At 36.8% G+C, this 19993-nt stretch overlaps 1 protein-coding gene across 19 annotated transcripts in view; it reads right to left on the reverse strand.

Annotated features, from left to right (window-relative positions):
• The window catches only part of LOC137295273 (RIMS-binding protein 2-like), a 257071-nt gene that overhangs the window by 92787 nt on the left and 144291 nt on the right, over positions 1 to 19993 (reverse strand). For 17 of the 19 annotated variants that reach the window (XM_067826618.1, XM_067826658.1, XM_067826653.1 and 14 more), the window contains 2 exons: positions 18610 to 18699; positions 17234 to 17251 (listed from right to left, as the gene is read on the reverse strand). In XM_067826618.1, coding sequence (XP_067682719.1) covers positions 17234 to 17251; positions 18610 to 18699 — 108 coding nt within the window. The remainder of the gene's footprint in view (positions 1 to 17233; positions 17252 to 18609; positions 18700 to 19993) is intronic. The other 2 variants (XM_067826613.1, XM_067826708.1) reach the window with 1 other exon arrangement.

The raw sequence follows: 19993 nt of genomic DNA on the forward strand, positions 1-19993 counted from the left end.
AGTAACACTACCATGGGGAGCAATATAAAGGCATATCAATTTGATGGTGTATTTTGAGGGGATCCTAGAATTTGGTTCTTTAAAAGAAACTGGAAAAAGCAAAGTTCCTTAGATTTTATCTTCTGAATTCACTTATCACAGGGTACAATGCTTTCTGTCTTTCTTCCATACCATCAAACCCAAGTCTGTAATGCACAGTATACTCATTCAATATGGATTTGAAAGTAACAAATCAATTAACAATATAATCGATAATTCATAATCTTGACTGAAAAGTGCCACATGGGAAAGAAATATTTCAGTAACAAAGCAGTTCATGTTTATAGTATACACCTTTTAATAATTGTATTGTTTGAGCCTTACTTTATTATTTACCACAATCGACTCTTATAAATAAGATCAGACAATCCGAGGATTGATACCATGAACATTTTCCATGCAGACCAAGTAACTGTTGGATCACCCTTCCATTAAGTCGTCATGACAAAAGAATACCTGCTACAGGATTTCAGGCTTTACACACAGTTCAAAGGCAACGAGCATTTCCAAATGAGGCAAAACATATCGATTTCAGTTCCTCAAACACATTTTAACATGTTTGTACTCTTTTAAACTTCAATTTTAGTGAGAGGAAAAAAAACCCAAAACAAATATTATATTATGGATGACTTCAGGCAATAAACAGAACTACACTTCAAACATGAGTGACATCTAAAACTAGCATAAAACTTGAATGTATGAATTAACATGGATATGGATTAAATAAATCATAAACACTGACATTAAAGTTTAAAATTGTCTGCATAATACCACAACAACGTATGTGCAAATTTCTGCACGAAAGAAACTTTGCCATTTTCTTTTGATTAATACAAAACAATGACTGGCTCAAGAAATATCCAGTTAAAAAGTCCCCTCTCATGCACTTGGTGATGTCTGACCGTGGGGTCACTTCTGCTCCCTCCGGCTGATGTCTGGGAACTTGTTAAAGGGTCCCACTTCCTTTGAACTGATCCACCAAGGTCACAAGTGTAAGTGATGATTATGGGTGTTAATTAGTATCTACACCCAGTGGTTTACAAGTGGAGACTGTCCTGGTCTGGCCCATGTATGGGAAATGCTCCAAGCAATCACTGTATTGGACTTGTGTACTTTGAAATCAATATCTCAGATGAACTTATCAACTACAGCTCCAGATTTTCTTCACTGACATTACAGCCTTTTATTGACAACCTGATGTTGTGGACATCAAGGTCTTTCTGCGCACAATCACCATCTTTGCTACTGCTGCTATCATCATCATCATCATCATCAACATCATCATCATCATCATCGTCATCGTCGTCGTCATCGTCGTCATCATCATCAACAACAACCACAACAATTACCTGACATTTTTCTCTGAATTATCGTCAAAGATGACAACAAACCTAGACATACAATTTTAAGAAAGGTCAAGCCAAACAGTTTTACCTAAGGCAAAAAACCCCCAACAACATATTTTTCTGGCATTTTCTGAAGCGAAAAAAAAATAGATTACAACAATGTATTAACTATCAGAAAGGTTGGTCCAAAAACAACAACGTCTCCATCTAGTAGAGAACCTGCCAGGCATCTTGCTATAGTTGAAGCAGGAAGACTCTGCTATGTTCAAGCAAACATAGGGCTGTGAGCTGAGATTGCCACAAAGAGCAAGACCCTGCGACCAGGTAACCATGAGAAGCTTAAAGGCTTCCCCCAACTCATGATTTATCACAAGCAAATAACTCTCAATTAAGAAAAGTGCATTAATATCCCAAATCAGAACTCGAATCAATACACATTAATGAAATGTCCAAGACCATACGTCAAAGCTATCAAAATACATTTCTGCTCATTTTCTTTAGCATAATTTCGCAAAAATATGATCTCATTACTTCATTTTTTTGCAAAGGCTCCATATTTTTTTTTCTGAAGAACAATTTCAAAATCCTTATGAGAATGCCACCCACATGTGTCCGTTTAAGAGGGAGACTTGTCAGATTAGGTCCTCCCATTAGTACAGTGAGTTCAGATAAATCCGTAAGCTTGAAGCAGACGTTCCTCTGACAGACATTATTAAACAGACTGGCACTGAAGACAACAACATTTTGCTCCAAAATGTGCATCAAAAAAAAAATGTCAAATTATTTCTATATGCTGTTATATTTAAGGATCCATATGATAAAAACTTTCCATGGCATTTATGAAATAAACAATGCCTTTGTTTTAAATTTTGAAATTCTTTGATCAAAAATAATGCCAAAGATGCTTTTCATTGCAATAGATATAGTTTAGGTTCATAAAACAGAACATAAAACAAAAGTCTGAAGGAGAATTATAAACAGAAGAATTCCATTATAAATTCACCTTCTACTTTGGTTGATCACTAGTGGAGAAGAACCAAACCCATCATGGTGGGTTGGGTGTTAAGCCGCCCTTCACTACACCAGCAGTATCATGGATAGTTTCATGGGTGGCTTCATGCATTGCACTCTAGCAGGGAATCAAACCCAGGTTCTTGGTGTGACGAGCAAATGCTTTAATCACTAAGCTACCCCATCCTCCCTTAAAGAACACTTTAACAATGGAGCTGCAATCCATACTTTCTTTGTTTCTTTTGGTGACTTAATGTAAACTTGTACTTAACATTACATTCGGGTTTGTTTCACTTTCATAATGGCAACAAATATATTTTTGTATCTTCATATGCGCAAGCATGCATGGATAAATATGTGTCTGTCTGAACAATTATCATTGACCACAACCACAGAGGTACCATTCAAAGTATACTGAACAACAAAAGAAACACAAGTTTTGAAAAAAAATGAAATCTCATAAAAGTAAGTGTTCGTGTTTATGTTGTCTTTTGAAAAACTTGAACCAAAAACTTGTGTTCCTTTACCTGTTCAGTATATTACTCTGGTACCCATCATTTTGCCCACAGCTAATGACTCCTTGTTATATCCCAATAAGACCAGGCAGGTTAACAATAAGTACCATGTTCTAACATCTTCTGATAATGAACCACCAAGTTCCAACTGCCCTGGCAAACGGTCTGTTCACTACACCACAGCAGTACAAACTTGTAGCATCGCTTGCTCGCAAAACATTTTTCCAAGTACCTCATGGAAGATCAGCTGGTAAAAGCAGCAATTTGCGACATCATCTGATATAATTCCAGAAAGAAGCCTAACAGTTAATTCAACATCAAAGACATGATACTCACTCTCGGCTGTTTTTGCGCGAACTATTTCTACAGAAAATTGGAATTCACTGGCAGAGTCTCAAGTACATTCAGCTTTGCAACAGCTCACTACAAGGCCAAAGGTTTTAGAAATATGCTCCACCAGGCCATTTTTTCAATTAGGTACCGTCGGTAATTCAAGACTTTCATCTGTTAGATGCTCATATGGCCAAAGACCACTTTGTACTTTAGTGCAAAGGCATGTTGTTATGGCTAGTCGTACATAGTTGCATTATGAAAGAGTTCATCAACATGGGTCAGTGGTGTTTCATGTTAAAATAAACAGACGTCTTCAAAGAGTGTGCAGTGACTCTTACCACAGAAGTTTGTAGCTTCATTAACGTTACAACTTTCCTGAATTCCTTGCACAATACAACCGTTGTGCTAAGACTTATGCAAGTCTATGTTACAGTATGGGAATTATGGTGACCTTAGCACTAAGACCTATGCAAGTCTGTGTTAAGGTATAGGAGTTACTGTCACCTTAGCACTAAGACCTATGCAAGTCTATGTTAAGGCATGGAGTTACGGCCACCTTAGCACTAAGACCTATGCAAGTCTATGTTAAGGTATAGGAATTAACTGTCACCTTAGTGCTAAGACCTATGCAAGTCTATGTTAAGGTATGGGAATTACGGCCACCTAAGCACTAAGACCTATGCAAGTCTGTGTTAAGGTATGGGAGTTACAGCCACCTTAGCACTAAGACCTATGCAAGTCTATGTTAAGGTATGGGAGTTACGGTCACCTTAGTGCTAAGACCTATGCAAGTCTATGTTAAGGTATGGAGTTACGGCCACCTTAGCACTAAGACCTATGCAAGTCTATGATAAGGTATGGAGTTACGACCAACCTAGCACTAAGACCTATGCAAGTCTATGTTAAGGTATGGAGTTACGGCCACCTTACCACTAAGACTTATGTAAGTATGTTAAGCTATGGGAGTTACGGTCACCTTAGCGCTAAGACCTATGCAAGTCTATGTTACAGGGAGTTACAGTCACCATTACATGTAAATACATATGCATATGAAAAATATCATGTCAAGGTAAACATGATAAAGGTACATTTGTTGATAAATGTCTGTTGTTGTCAGTGATCACTCTGACAATGTATGCATTAATAAACAGGCCATTTACAAGCACTGAATGTCATGATCAATCAGTGGATTGTTTATAGCACAATTACCTGTAGCAAGATAATCTGACCTGGGTACTCAGGTATGACAGTAATTGTCAATGTTTAACCATTACTGAATCAGTTGGTGAAATTCCCCTGACATCATGTTATTTATACTTGTACCAGTACTCACTTTCCAAAATGTACTGAGTACACCCATTATGTACTATACATAAAACATGAAAAATGAAATAAACTACAAAAATACTGAATCAGAGAGTGAATTTCCCCTCATACTGCTAACAACAGTATGTCAAACTAAAAACTAACAGCTAAAATATACTAAAAAATTGACTTTGTTTTCTATTCCAAATGCAATAATAGATAAGAAATATAGAAAGATAAAACAATCTGGAAACAAGGCACTGGAAACATTTCAATACACCATTGACAAGCAAATTAGACATTCATTTTATGAAATTGAAACTTTTGTTACAATTTTTTAAATAGATTTTGTAATTGTTATTTTTTGTACAAAATGTACAAATATTTTGATGTTATTTATTGTAAAACACTCTGTTTTAGCTCTCCTATGCTTTGGATGTTCTGGACAAGGTATTATCACCTATTATTGTTATTGCTTTTATGCTGTTTTGCAGTCAAACAAATACCTAATACCAGATGATCATCAGTCTCGAAGTGTCGATAAAATTGGAATTGGTTTTAAAGTAAATCGGTTATTACAAGCATATTCAGGTTCTAACCTGCTCTATCATAAGTTGGTTTCCTAAATCTAATTTGGCTTTACATCAGTTTCAAAATTGATTATCTGACAAACAGATTCCACTGAGCATAAATGAAAAACACATGATGAAAACCATATGAAGTGATCACTGAAAATCTGTGCCAACACCAGGTGCTCTTCCTTTCAGAGAACACCTACCTTTCACATAATCGCCAGAAAATCAAGATAAATTTCATAAAATACCCAATGTTCAATTTCAAACCCTCATTTTCCACTCCAATGTACATACCAATTTTCCTGACCATTTTTTGAGCACCAGATTCTACAACACCCCACATGAAACCATTTAACTGGAACCCACATTCATTTTCTTACCCTCGATCAACAGCTCAATTCCACGAGCCCCCAAAGCAACAAGGTTCCATTTCTTATCAATAATTATTCTCCACCTTTCAACATTTTTTCCTGGATTAAACACAATCTTCTATGTATCGCTGAGCCACAGAGTTTATTAACTGAGTAATTTACCACAGTTGCTCAAATTATCTCTCCTGGGAAACCAAAATGGACACCGCCCAAATTCTCAATTCCCATCATCAAAATGCATGGAGTTATGATGAGGGCATAATGAGGGATGACAACAACAGGATGATTTCTGCTGAAAAAATGCCAGGAGCCGTCTCCCAAACCATTTAGGTACGAGAATGAAAATATATGCCCGCAAGGCTTAAGGTATCCATACCAGAAGTGTGTTACAGACTTTTGAGCAACGATAATTATTTTACAGTGATATTGAGGGATGGCATTGAAATGATAGTACATCATTACCAGCATGTGCAATGCAGACTTTCGGACTTATAATGACACAGAAATTTCCAGGAAAGTCTCAGTCTCTTGTGCTTTAAAAAAAACGAATGGCTAAGAACAGACGCTTAAAGTTTTGGTTTTGGTGAATTGCAGGCAGTTGGGAACAGTGAGAACAGGGGACTACAAAGTTCTAATCCAGTTATGGTTTTGTTGATGATGATGATGATGATGATGATGATGATGATGATGATGATGACGCATGTTGTGGTGGCAAAGCTGATGGAGACATGTGTTTGAGGCAAGAAATGAAGCATGACATCCAACACATTTACTTAGTTTTGAGTCATTGTCACTTCTCAGAATCCAACATCAGAAATGTAGTAGATTTGAACATCTAGATGCAGATGCACATATCCACTGTCAGTATCACTGATACTGTGTGTATCGGGGCAGGGATGGGGGTACTCTACCCACTCTTACCCTACCCTACCATGATACCCGTTTCCATTCCTGACATAAAATTTGAAAGAAATGTCAGCATATTCTTCAGCTCAGAGGTTAAAAATGTTTACATAAGTTTGAAAAGTGGTCAAAGTGTCATAGTGATGTTGAAGATAAGGTCAAGGTCACCCAAAATTGACTGTTGTCTGTTTGATCCCCCAGTGTAGGCTGTCAATTAATTTGAAAACACTGGGTCCAACACTTCATGATATATCGTGTTTACAAGAATTGGGATGCATGTACAGATGGACCAGGCTGAATTGAGTCCCCCATTGCACACTGCAGTTCCACCTTTCTGTTCTGTTAACATAACATGACAACAGAATATAAAATCTGTCAATAAAATGATAGTCAACTGATTTAACAACAAGAAATACAAAATATTCCAGAAATGACAACATAAATATTGTTAACACTGTAACTATTTTGGTACCCCTGCCTTCAATTATCGACTTGGAAAATACAAATTTGAAACAACTGTACAGATAATAAAACCAACACTAAATAACAATCTATTTAAGGAACCTATTTTTTTCACAAATTGACAGGTCGAAACACCAAGGGTGTCTATGAAGTTAATCATGTGTAAGGAAACACACATACACAGGGCGACATGAGTTTCATTTGGAAAGCATGAGGTTCATTAATCTTGCCATAAAATATGTATCATGCTGGCAATTATTGAAGTATAGCCATCCCTTCCTTAAAGCCGCTTTCAAATTAAGTTCCAGCAGTAGGCCTGGCTTCAATTAGGTCTCCCATGTGAGGGGGCGACTCGACTGGACTCGGTTCTGATAAATAGGGACTTCCTTTGTGAAATGGAATGTACGCTTGTTGATTGTTGAGATAAGCTGGCCTCAAGACTAATCTTGGTAATTTAGACATCGGAAAGTTGGTTCGAGAGAGCATCACCAGTCGCGATAGTTCATCTCAAACAGAAGAAACGATGTTGTTGTGAAGTATTCCTTGACACAAACTGAGGTTGTATGGTTGGAGACACAGCAGCATCATGCAGGTGAAAAATCACGTGAAATGCTATCAAAAGATTGGGAGTAATCACCCATGGTGTTATTATGCAAAGTGAAAAGGTGCTTGGCGACACATTCAAAGGTTATTGTGATTACATAATGTTTGTTGTTGTTTATTGCCACATTAAGTATTATTTTGGCTATATTACAGCAGTCAGTGAAAAATAAAGTTTCAACCACATAATCAATGCAAACTGAGTTTAAAATTGAAAATCCACTGAGACTGGACCAGATAATCTAGTGATTTACATCTAGTGCATCTATCTATGCAATATCAGTACAACATATCTCTACCAGTCATTGCTTTATCTTCATGCCAGGCAGGCAAACATTAGTACCATTTTTAACATGTTTTGGTTTGATGATTGTTTGTTTGGTTTATTGTTTGTTTGCCCCCACTCTGTAATATCCAAGTTATATGGCTGTGGTGTGCAAATAATCAAGTCTGGACCAAACAATCCTGTGATCAACATCATGAGCATTGTTCTACATAGTTGGGATACAATGACATGTGTAAACCAAGTCAGTGAGCCTGACCACCCAATCCATTTGACACCTCTAACAACATTCAGGAGTTACTGAAGATCAATTTTAAACCAGGTTTTCACTGTTATCTTTTTGTTTGAAGAGGCCAGGACTCAAATCACTGATCGCTCACATTCTAAGCAGATACTTCCACCAGACCACAAAGGCAATCACATTTTGTTGGTCAAAACGCATTTCAAGGTAACTTCATTTTGATGCTACTCAAAGGAATAGCCCAGCCCATCAATGATCAGTAAGCAGGAGACATCAGCCATTGCATTGTCTCCCACATGGGGTTCAAACCTGGACTTAAACCAAAAGATCAAACACACTGACCAGCAGACTCAACACCCATTAAGTCTTCCGATGGATATAAAACATGTTTACTCTCTTGACCATGAGGCAAAACGTAAAATGGACATTAGGACATTGTTCAGGATGCATATTGAACAGGCACAGGTTGACGAGCAATTACCAGGCAAGAAAATCGACACTGGGCCCATTAAACTCTCATTCTGATCACATGATATCAGTTCAAAGACCTATAAATAAATGGCGCGGCTGGGAGGGACATTAAGTCAGGAGGCATCATGAACTCATCAGGTCCACAGGATACCATTATGTCTGCTTTGTCTGTGATTGACAAGAATGGAAACCTTTTCGGTTTCTATGATTTCCAAAACCTGTGCAAGAAATGATTTGGTGGAAACATTACCTCTAGACAACTACCCATTCTTTACAAAAAATCAAAAGTTTCATACAGTAAAAAGTTAATGTGTAAATAAATACTGATTTATGAAACTGGGGAATGTCTTAAAACTTGTTTTCTGTTTTGTCATGCTGCTTTCAGCAATATTCCAAATAGGCGAGTCCAGATCACACAAACCACTGATTGAGATCATGAGCTGTCTGAGTACAACAAAATTTAAACAGCTAAGTCAGTCAAACTGACCACCCAATACACTAAATAACTTCTTATGACCAGCAAAGGAGGACTGAGGTCAGGTCTTGTGTTGTATGTACCATTCACAAGTACTGAATGAAGTGAATTGAAAGTTAATACTCATTACATGAGTAAAACTACTGGAAAAGTTTACTTCTAAAGGATAAAGATATCAAGCATCTTAACACATCTTATCCTCTGTGTTCGATTAAAATCTTTCACTTTCAGAAAAGAAAAATCTTCAATAATGTTGAAAAACAAATAAAAACGTCCCTCTAAAATTTGGCAATTCTAGTGGGTCAAAAGGGCTCTTATCACACTGTGCTCATTAATGAAGTTTGACTTATTCTGTCAGCGCCTTCTTGATATAGTGTGGAGGCAGAATGGTTACAACTGCATTTAAGTGCATACACTTTATGGAAAATGCATGTCAACTTCTACTGGCCCTGCAACAACTTTGTACGGTCAAAAATCTAATATCTCAAGCTAAAGAAGCCCATGTATTTTGATGTACGATCATATTGGAGATGAAATCTGTCAACTAGACAAGTTTCCTATTATAAGGCTACAGTTGAGGACTTGTTATTTTAACACATCGACAAATTGCTGTGGATATGAAAATTTTGTGCTTTCCTGCCATGAAAATATTGATACAGATTCTGGAATCTAATATCATGTAAAATTTCTTGTTAAAGTTTATTGAACTTTTGATCCAGAATTCGATCAACGGACGTGTTCTTGATTAAATTCCTGTTTCATTTAATGGAGCAAAAAACCTGGGCCAGTTTCCTCATGTAACCAACCAAAAGAAAGCACACAAAATAAGAAAAAAACAACCACAATGCTCAAAGTAGAACTGACAATGTCTGATTATTTCAAAATCATTAACAGTAACAAATATTAACCCGCTTTGAACATCTTGTAAGCATTTTTTACAGAAAAAAATCAATTTCTGCCTAAATTGGGTTGGGTTTAGTTGTTCTGTAATGCTGCACTTGGTTATTTTCCAGATATAAAATCAAAACCCAAAACAGCTCATCTTCTGGAGCATACTGTCTTCCAAAAACTATGACTGAGTGAGTGATTATGGTTTTACACTGTTTCTAGCATTATTCCAGCTATATTATGGCAGGGGATAACACAAAAGGGTTTTGCAAATTACAGCCCATGTGGGGCGAGTCGAACAAATACCTTAACCACTAGACCACCCTACTGTCCCCTCCTACACAATGACCTCTTGCAGTGTACGTTTCTTCCATGACATCAATACACAATACTTTTCAGAAAGTTATGAAATAATGCCATATTTGGGATTACACTTATCTGGTACCACCCAGAGGGTGTGGGTTTGAATCTTGGATAGGACTCATCACCAAAGCCTATCAAAACTGTTCATTACTAACTACAAGAAGGAACAAACAGGATTGGGCAGTTCTACATGCTGACTTGGTTGATGCATGTCTCTCTATCCCATAGACCAATGCTGATGATGTCAATCACTGGATTGTCTGGAGACAAGACTATTTACTGGCCTAATTCAAATAACTGGAAATACTGCAGAGCAGTCGGCATTAAACAAACAAAACAAATCAAATGTGACATATTTTCCTTCTTACCTTTCACTAAATGACAACAGAATTTCATAAAACAAATAAAAATGTTTCGAAATGTCCCTGATCTGAAATGTTTCCCATTTATGACAAACAATTAAGGTTTACTGCCAAACAATTACCATAAAGACCTTATTTCTTAATTGCTGACCCCAAAATGAGAACGGTAGTGAAATGACCTCTTTGGAGTTAACACTCTTTAAATCATCCTCACCCAAACCATCCAAAACTGAAGAGGTATCCTAGCGCATTATTTCATGTGGTCTTTGACCCTTAAGGAAGAGTTAAACTCCTCGAGGATATCATGATGGTGGTTCCTCATGCAACTGCATCATTAAATGGAAAACTCGACTGGAGAGAGTTTTATGAAGGAGCGAGGCTGTCATTACCACTGACTAATCAACTTATTACCATGTCTTTGTTACGGCAGGCCAGCTGTAGAGAACAGTTTGAAAAGTCTAACCAAATATTTACTTAGGTTCTCGCCCTCAAGTAGACTCACAGCCACCTCTGCAGATGACATTTAATAGATACCTGAATCTGTGATCCAAATGTCCTTGCAACAGAATCTGGGATGACTCATCTTCAGATGCATTGGACACGACCTCCTTTCCAAATTAATAAAATCCTGGCAAAGGCTAAAAATAGTTTGTTTAATATGTATCCAAAATATGATTTTCAACAGATATTGATACCAAAAAGTTGAAAACACCACATACTCAATCAGGGCTTTAAGCTCCAGGATAGGAGGAAGTCGATGATGGTTTGTAATTAAATGTGTTTCTGGTGTCCAATAATTATTTTTAGGCCAGAGGGAGGAATATTTTTGTTGTTAATCTCCTTAATCTGGAACAGAAGCAAAATTAAGTTGTTTGGTGTTAATTTCCTAAAAATCTATAAATTAAAGGTCAATAGGGACAGAGGATTTCAGTGGAGTTTCACAACCAAAACATATCTCACCATTTTAGCAAACACTGTGTTGTTTTTTGTCTTTTGACAAATGGACAAGTCGCTGTAATTCTATACACTGAAACCTGTAATTTTATACACTGAAACCCGTATTTTTTTACACTGAAACCTGTAATTTTTTACTATGAAACCTTTATCCTTTACACTGAAATCTGTAATTTTTTAAACTGAAATCCATCATTCTTTATACTGAAACACATAATTCTTCACTGAAATACCCTGAGTTTGACTGCCCTCTGGGGTACAATTTGTGCAGCCCGTTTATTGTGACCCTGTCAGCAGAAGGTCACAGGAAAATTATTACTGAAGAATCAATCGATATCAAAGATCAGAAGTCAGGATTTGTAGATTGAATACTCCTGACAACTAATAATATCCTAACACATGACACATGACATGACACCAACTCTGGCCTTTTTGTCTGACATGTCAATAACATTCTTACACTGATGCCTATCACATGTCTCCAGATATCCCTTCCACCAATACTCACCATTCTACCTTACCCATCCCATGAAGACCCAAGTTAGAATTCAGCAATGCGTGCTTGTCTCAAGAGGGAGAATTGGGTGGTAAGGCTCACTGACTTGGCTGACACATGTTATCATATCCCAATTGGATAGATTGATGTGCATGCTGTTGATCACAGCATTGTCTGGTTCAGACTTGGTTATTTAGAGCCTGCAGTTGTTTGCATTATTCATACCTGGAAACATTGCAGAGTGCTGCAAAAGACCTCAACTTACTCACTCCCACCTTGCCCATCCTTCCCGCCTTGCCCATCCTTCCAGCTACAGGAAGTTCAGGAGTGGGTAGTACCTGGAGCACTACTGACAAAACAACTCATTCCAGGAATGACAATAATTTAGTCCCTGGTTTCCTGGAAAATTCATTTGTTTGTCAGGCATTCTGGACATCCTAAACAAAAATTTGTGTAGGAAGTAAATGTACCACTTCTACTTTAACACAAACAAAGTTTATGTCTTGAAGCAACAACTGAAAAACATCTGTGACAGAATCCAGGCACCATCTTGAAACATTAAAACAATCATCCCTCATAACCTGTATTTCAAAAATAGAGTTATCTGCCTTGAATGGCTCCAAACACAGTAGCTACATAGAAGTAGATCACGTTTCAGCATGAAAGTCTGAGAGATATTTTTCAAGAGGATTTCAAAGAATCTCTTCAACTGGGGCAGAGCGCTAGCTGACACTCACCATCTCCTAATGATGAAGAAATGCGGGTGTGAAAATCCTTATTATAACTGCAAGATAAAATTCACTTGAGCACAAAGGAAAAATGGTTCTGATAGTTACAGAGTTGTCACTTGGTATAAGGAAGCACAGTTTATAGAAGAAACACTGTATGTATTTTCAAATGTCTGAGTGAGTGAGTGAGTGAGTGAGTGAGTGAGTGAGTGAGTGAGTGAGTGAGTGAGTGAGTGAGGATTGCCGAACCCAGATTCAATCATTTATAGTGACTGAGTTTAGTTTTACGCTGCACTCAGCAATATTCCATCTATATGGCGAGGTCTGTAAATAATCGAGTCTGGACCAGACAATCCAGTGATCAACAGCATGAGCATCAATCTGTGTAACTGGAAACCGATGACATGTGTCAATCAAGTCAGCGAGTCTGACCACCTGATCCCATTAGTCGCCTATTATGACAAGCATAGTTGCCTTTTATGGCAAGCATGAGTTGCCAGAAGCATATTCTACCCTGACCTTCACAGGTCATCTGAGATAAAAATGTGGGAATTTGAGTGCTCAGTGGGTGGTATGGCTCAAAGTACATTCAGCCCTACACAGCATTCAGTGTATTGGCATAGTAAGATAATCTAAATGTGTGTACATAATTATGTTTACTACTTTCGTCCATAAATTGATTTATACATTTGTCAACATAATGATCTCTATATGTGCCAACATATTGTTATCTACATAACTGTGTAGACATATCTATATACATGTGTTAAGATACTGATATCTATATGTCGACATGTTTATATATACATGTGTCAACATATTGATATCATCCACATGTGAACAAATTTACATAATATTGATGTGTCAGCATATTGATATATTCATGTGTCAACATACTGATATCTACACAAGTCAAATTGATGTCATCTGCATGTGTCAACAAAATGATATCATCTCAATGTATCAACAGACTGACACCATCTCCAACAAACTGACAAATCACTATGAGTCAACATCCTGGAATCATGTAAGAATGTGTCTGTGACATTGTCCTCAAAATACTGGAAGAGATCATTCTTCATCAAGTTGTTCACACAAAAGCATGTGTTAAATATCCTACAAGTCTTGATAGATACATTTTAAATAACACAATATTTTTGGATGAATAACACATAACACATATTTTGACACTAACAGAAACAAAATAACCTTCAACCCTTAACCCTCAATATTGTTAAATGAATGCTCCCTATTGTCTTATCCATCCCTTGGCCATCATCATCCATTTATATTCCCTTTACTGCCATTTGAGAGGTAAATTACAATATTTTCTTTGACATCAAATTTCTATAAACAACGTTCTTTGTCAAGATACTGATTTCTTACACCAAATAACAATAAACTGTAATGAAAATAGGTCACTTATTATTAGAGTAGCCTTGATTCTGTAAGACATCCTAATAAGATTTGCATTTAAGGAAATCACATGATCTGACACAAACCTAATTTTACAACAAGGCATGCACAGATAAATTAGATTTACGGTTTTGTGAAGTCTTCAAAGTGTATCAGAGTAACTTTATTGTTAACCCTATCTGGTTCAATATCCTCACAATTCCGTGCATACTGAACTCTCATCAATAAAACTTTATTTGTTGAAAGGAAAGCATTATCAGAATAAGAGGATTCTTTCAATTATGAAAGAGATTGGGCAGAAACAGACTGATGGAGTGAGTGAGTACTGTTTTAAGCCACTTTCGCCAATATTTCAGCAATATCACAGCTTGGGATACACTTGATGCACATGTAGGGACAAGAACCTGGGATTTCAGTGTGATGAGCAAGTGCCAAGCCAAGCCATCCAACAGACCAATCCAGAAAAAAAAAATAGCACATGGCATGAACAAGATCTTCATTATCTATTTTGAAAATGATTTAAAACTTAAAACAATACAAAACTGTGCCCAGGGACATGGATGGTCCCTCAGCTGTAGGAAGTGTTTCCCACACTGAATGTGCTCTGGTGATTGATTCCAACAAGACAAATTCAATAAACATCAATGCAACTATGAGATGCACACCTTCTGAGTTGCAGTGAATCACACCGATGAGCTTTATCAGTTCTGTTGAGCAGTTTTTGTGGAGAAGTGGACAGACCTAATTCCCTATTTCACTATCATCAAAGACAAAGTCCACCTAATTTATCTAAGTTCAAACGTCTCTAAACATACAAAAAGCTATAAAATACAAAAATAAAATATGAGATACACACCATTAGAGTCCTAAGAAAGCCCATGTATTGGTATAAGTTCACTGAATTTCACTCAGTGTTTTTAGTGGTGAGGAAGATAGAGTGCATACCTTGTTTTGTGAGGATGGACAGACACGGAGGGTAACCCTATATGACCCCAACCATATATGGGCATAAAAAAATGTCAGAACTTGAGCCTGTTTTTACGATCATATTTTCATATGACATAAAAGAAACATTAGTATTTTCTTTAAACAGTCATGGTAAACGACAATGAAAACAAAAACTAAACAAACTTTAACTTCTATTCTATTTTCTGATCACCTGCCTACCAAACATCGTAGAAATACAAGTTATCTCTTCACTGAAAAATCAGTACCATAAATAGTTTCACAATATATTTAAAATCTTCCAACCTTATTACCAGTCATCCTTTTACAACAGAAATATCATATTTTTCTGCAAACAACTTTATCATCAGCCTTCAATCCTTTCTTTTTACCCAATTTCATATGTCATTATTAGTTTTCTCTTAAAGCAAACAAACAACAAAACCAACAAATCTTGTTCTCATCACCCTTCCACGAATATGAATAAATAAATCACTGTCAGGCAGCATCAGTGAAAACATCCATGGCTAACTGGGGGCCATTGGTGGAGGTCGGCTGGTTAAAACCAGAAAAGAAGGAGCTTAAAGATCCTGTCTAGACAAAAAGACTAGACTTACAGGGATCATTACGGCATTAACAAGCTTCCTTGCCAAATTGCATTATATTTCCATAGCATTACTCAGGAACTGGTAACTTAATTATTGGTTAATTGCTTTTCTCAGGTTGACCATGACAAACCCTCACTTTTGAGGGTTTACCACACATAACACACAATTTGCTAAGTCAAATTACTGCGTGGTCTGAAACAGCTGGATATCCTGCAAAACCTTTACATACTATTTCTCCCATCACCTCAAGACTGATTTTATGTATGCTTCATCTCACATGCATAAAGTTTAAAGAAATTCTACAGGCTTCAGATGTACTCATGGAAACGATTAAGGATACACCTGAAAGTACAAGTGTTCCATTATTCTTTTCCAGATTTCTCCACAAGTTTTGTATTGCACTGTGGGTGAAATTTGGGAACAGAATAAAGGAACACTTGTACATTTATGTCTTACCTTATTCGTTTCAATGAGTATATTTCAAAAGAAGTTGAGCAAAAGTGCTGCAAATTGATTGGCTGACCAAAAAGGGTGTATATTTTTACTTCCAAAACGAAACATGTTCTAAGGGGTTTCGATATTCATGAATAGTTTTGAATAAAGTACATTACCTTTCTTTGAGAGAAATTTTACAAGTTCATTTTGTACATCTGAAACTTTTAAGCATTAAATATTACTTTTGTAAATAGCATGGTGAATCGCTTCACAATCAAGTAAAACAGGTCACCTTAGTTCTTCTACAGTTTGTTTTCAACATGTGCAAAACACCCAGCTCCATAGGTAGAAATGAAGCATAATAAACATTCAGTTCAGGTGTAGGAGCAGTTGGTAGCCTGGTGGTTAAACCATTTGCCCATCATGCTGGAAACCCGGGTTCAATTCCCTACATGGGTACAATGGGTGATTACAATGCGGTGTCCCCTACCATGATATTGCTTGAATACTGCTGAAAGTGGCGTAAACCCAAACTCACTCACTCACTCACTCTTATGTCAATTAACAGAGTATTTTCAGCCAAGGAAACCTGAGTTCATACATGCTTGCATGAATACATTTCCACACAATTCCACCCATCCATCATTAATAATCACATATTATCATCATGGAAGACAAAATAGTATTAAAAAGTTGCTACAGACACAAAGAACCAACTGAAAACAACCATCGTTGTCAATATAGTGCAGTGGGTTGTGGTTCACCTGTAACTGGATTTGAATCTGAACAAGAACAAGCTTATTCCTTGCCATGTTACAAACAGTTTAACATTAACTGTTTCATATATCCACTTTTTTATTAAAATTTAAATCAAAATGAAAAGAGATTAATCAAAATGTTAATTTACAGAAAGAAAAATATCCACATTCCACTAAAGAAAATACATACAATCACCTGTATATAAATATCAATCAAATAATAAATGTTAAAAGGCAAAAAGAGCATAATATACAAAGCACCGATTATGATACAGATATAAAATATATGTCGATACACTTGATATATGCAAAAGTACATGTGATACCAATCACCCAGTTGCATAACCTACCAGATAGAGTTCTCTCCCCTTAAAATGGAAATCAGATTTCATAAATAGTAATATGAGTCGTTTGCTTATAATCTGAACATTGAGAAAGAGCTCATCCATACCTGAAAATAAACATGCCTGGGCAATATGTGGCCGAAGCAAGTAATGACAAAACTGATTCTATTTTTATATGTCAGTGGCCTTGATACTTAAGAAAACATGTTTTCGTATCCAAACTTTGTTCAGACAGGCAGCAGGATTTTCGGATAAAGCTTCAATTACACTCTCATTGACCAACCAGTTTTCATTCCTCAGGGGCAGTAGAACAGCATGGACATTGAACAAATACCTTGGTTAGCAAAACCGACCTAAAGCTGTTTTGGTTGTAATTGAACTTCTGACAACTCCCACACTTTAAATAATTTTGAAAATGTTTCTGATGAAAAAAAATTTTTTTTGCTGAGCAATCAAATCAGAAAATGAACAACATCCCTCCAATCACTGACAAATCAATAACTGATTATATTTGTGTAATTCTCTGTATTCAAGATTTATTTGAGAATACCGTATTCCCCCTATTAGATATCCAGGTATTTATCATTTTCACACACGTCATGGCTTGATGTGTATTTGAGGTCCAATATCAGTATTGTTTAATATTGGGTTTCTGGCAATTCACAACAACCAATTCCCAAAGCCTACAGAGACAGAAGGGAGTGAGGTTAGTTTTAAGCCACATTGAGCAATATTCCAGACAATCCAGTGACCAACAGCATGAGCATCAATCTATTGAGGCAATTAGATAACAAAAACTCTTTTTAACATCATTTCATTCAATAAACACCGTCGTGGTATGCGACATGTGTCACAGGTGTGCGCATATCCCTCAGTGTCTCAAATCAGGTGAAGTTAAGAAACATTGATTGTGGAGTGGGTTTGGTTTTGTCTCCCGAGTCAGGTGACCATTGTCAACACCAGCGTATGTCCACCCAGCCATAACTGGGTACCACATAGGAACACAGGTTGAACCTTATCTCGAATAAGGCTGATTCAAAATGGTTCCTAATGGTTCAATCCAACCCTTCAATAAAGTGTAGGCTAAATTTGTCTCACTTTGCAGTTCATCTTTTTCAGAAGGTGCCTCTGTTCACTCATCTATAACTGGGTATCAGTTCGGATACGATCTCACACATTCAAAGTTACCTTGGGTGGATTACCCAGAGCGCAGAAAATGTTGTTCTGGGGCACACTGACTAAACACATTTGATCTCATGAGATTTAGCATTATCATATTCAATGAAGCCCTCGTAAAATGATTACATCAAAGCTTCTGTGGGTTTGTAATCAATACTAAGAAGGCCCACAGACTTCCAGACAACCAGCACAATTTGCCTTACCTTGTCGTAGTCTTTTAATCTGTGGTGAAGGTCGGCTACTTCAAACGTCAGTTGAGTATTTCTGGCTTCTGAAGTCTTGAGGTCGGTTTCCTGCAAATCAAAATGTCTCAAAAGTTGCATCTCTGTTCTATCCTCAAACAAGAAAAGAAAAGTTGCAAGATAAAATTTTTATACTCATTTTTTTTCTATTTGTGTTGTATTCTTCAAAAATAAATCCTCCTAAATGAATATGTGACAGTAATTCAGGAAATCCCTCCATGGCATTTGGACAAAACTAGACTCACTGGTAAAGATTTCATCTGAAGTGAATGAGCAAGTTTAAAGAGAGCATGTTGTGAGTGAGTGAGTTGGGGAAGAGGGTATGTTGTGAGTGAGTTGGATGAGGGTATGATGTGAGTGGGTTTAAAGAGGGTACCTTGTGAGTTTAAAGAGGGTATGTTGTGAGTTTAAAGAGGGTATGTTGTGAGTTTACAGAGGATATGAAGTGAGTTTAAAGAGGGTATGATGTGAGTGAGTGAGTTTAAACAGGGTATGATGTGAGTGAGTTTAAACAGGGTATTTTGTGAGCAAGTAAATGAATTTACAGAGGCTATGACCTGAGTGAGTTTAAAGAGGGTATATCATGAGTGAATTTAAGGAAGGTATGTTGTGAGAGAGTTTGAAGAGAGCATGTTGTGAGGGAATGAGTTTAAAGAGGGTAGTTTGTGAGCAAGTGAGTGAGCTTAAAGTGGTTACAATATGGGTGAGTTTAAAGAGGGTATATTATGAGTGAGTTTAAAGTGGGTATGTTGTGAGTGATTTAAAGAGGATATGTTGTGAATGAGCTAGTGAAAATACAATGTGTACAGGAATTCCCTCCATGGCCTTTGGACAAAACGCAAATGAGCAAATGAGTGAGCTTACAGAGGTTATGACCTGAGTGAGTTTAAAGAGGGTATATCATGAGTGAATTTAAGGAAGGTATGTTGTGAGTGAGTTTGAAGAGAGCATGTTGTGAGGGAATGAGTTTAAAGAAGGTATTTTGTGTGCAAGTGAGTGAGCTTAAAGTGGTTATAATATGGGTGAGTTTAAAGAGGGTATATTGTGAGTGAGTTTAAAGTGGGTATGTTGTGAATGGGCACAGGTATAGTGTTCACAGACCCAAAAACATAGTTATAAATGTTTCATGTGAGTTTGCCGTGCCAAGTGATGTTTCTTAATAACAAGGACCAGATTCTGCATATCACAAAATCTTAAAGACAACCCCCTTTATATTTGACAAGGCTTGAAATAATTAAAGTGTCGAAATTCAACATTTTAATTAAGTCTTCAAAAAGTCAAAATCTAAAATTTGAACTACACTGAAAGCTTGCTGGCAATTCTTCAAATCCTAGTACATGAGTAC

The sequence above is a fragment of the Haliotis asinina genome, chromosome 1 (assembly GCF_037392515.1).
Source record: "Haliotis asinina isolate JCU_RB_2024 chromosome 1, JCU_Hal_asi_v2, whole genome shotgun sequence".
Lineage (NCBI taxonomy): Eukaryota > Metazoa > Mollusca > Gastropoda > Lepetellida > Haliotidae > Haliotis > Haliotis asinina.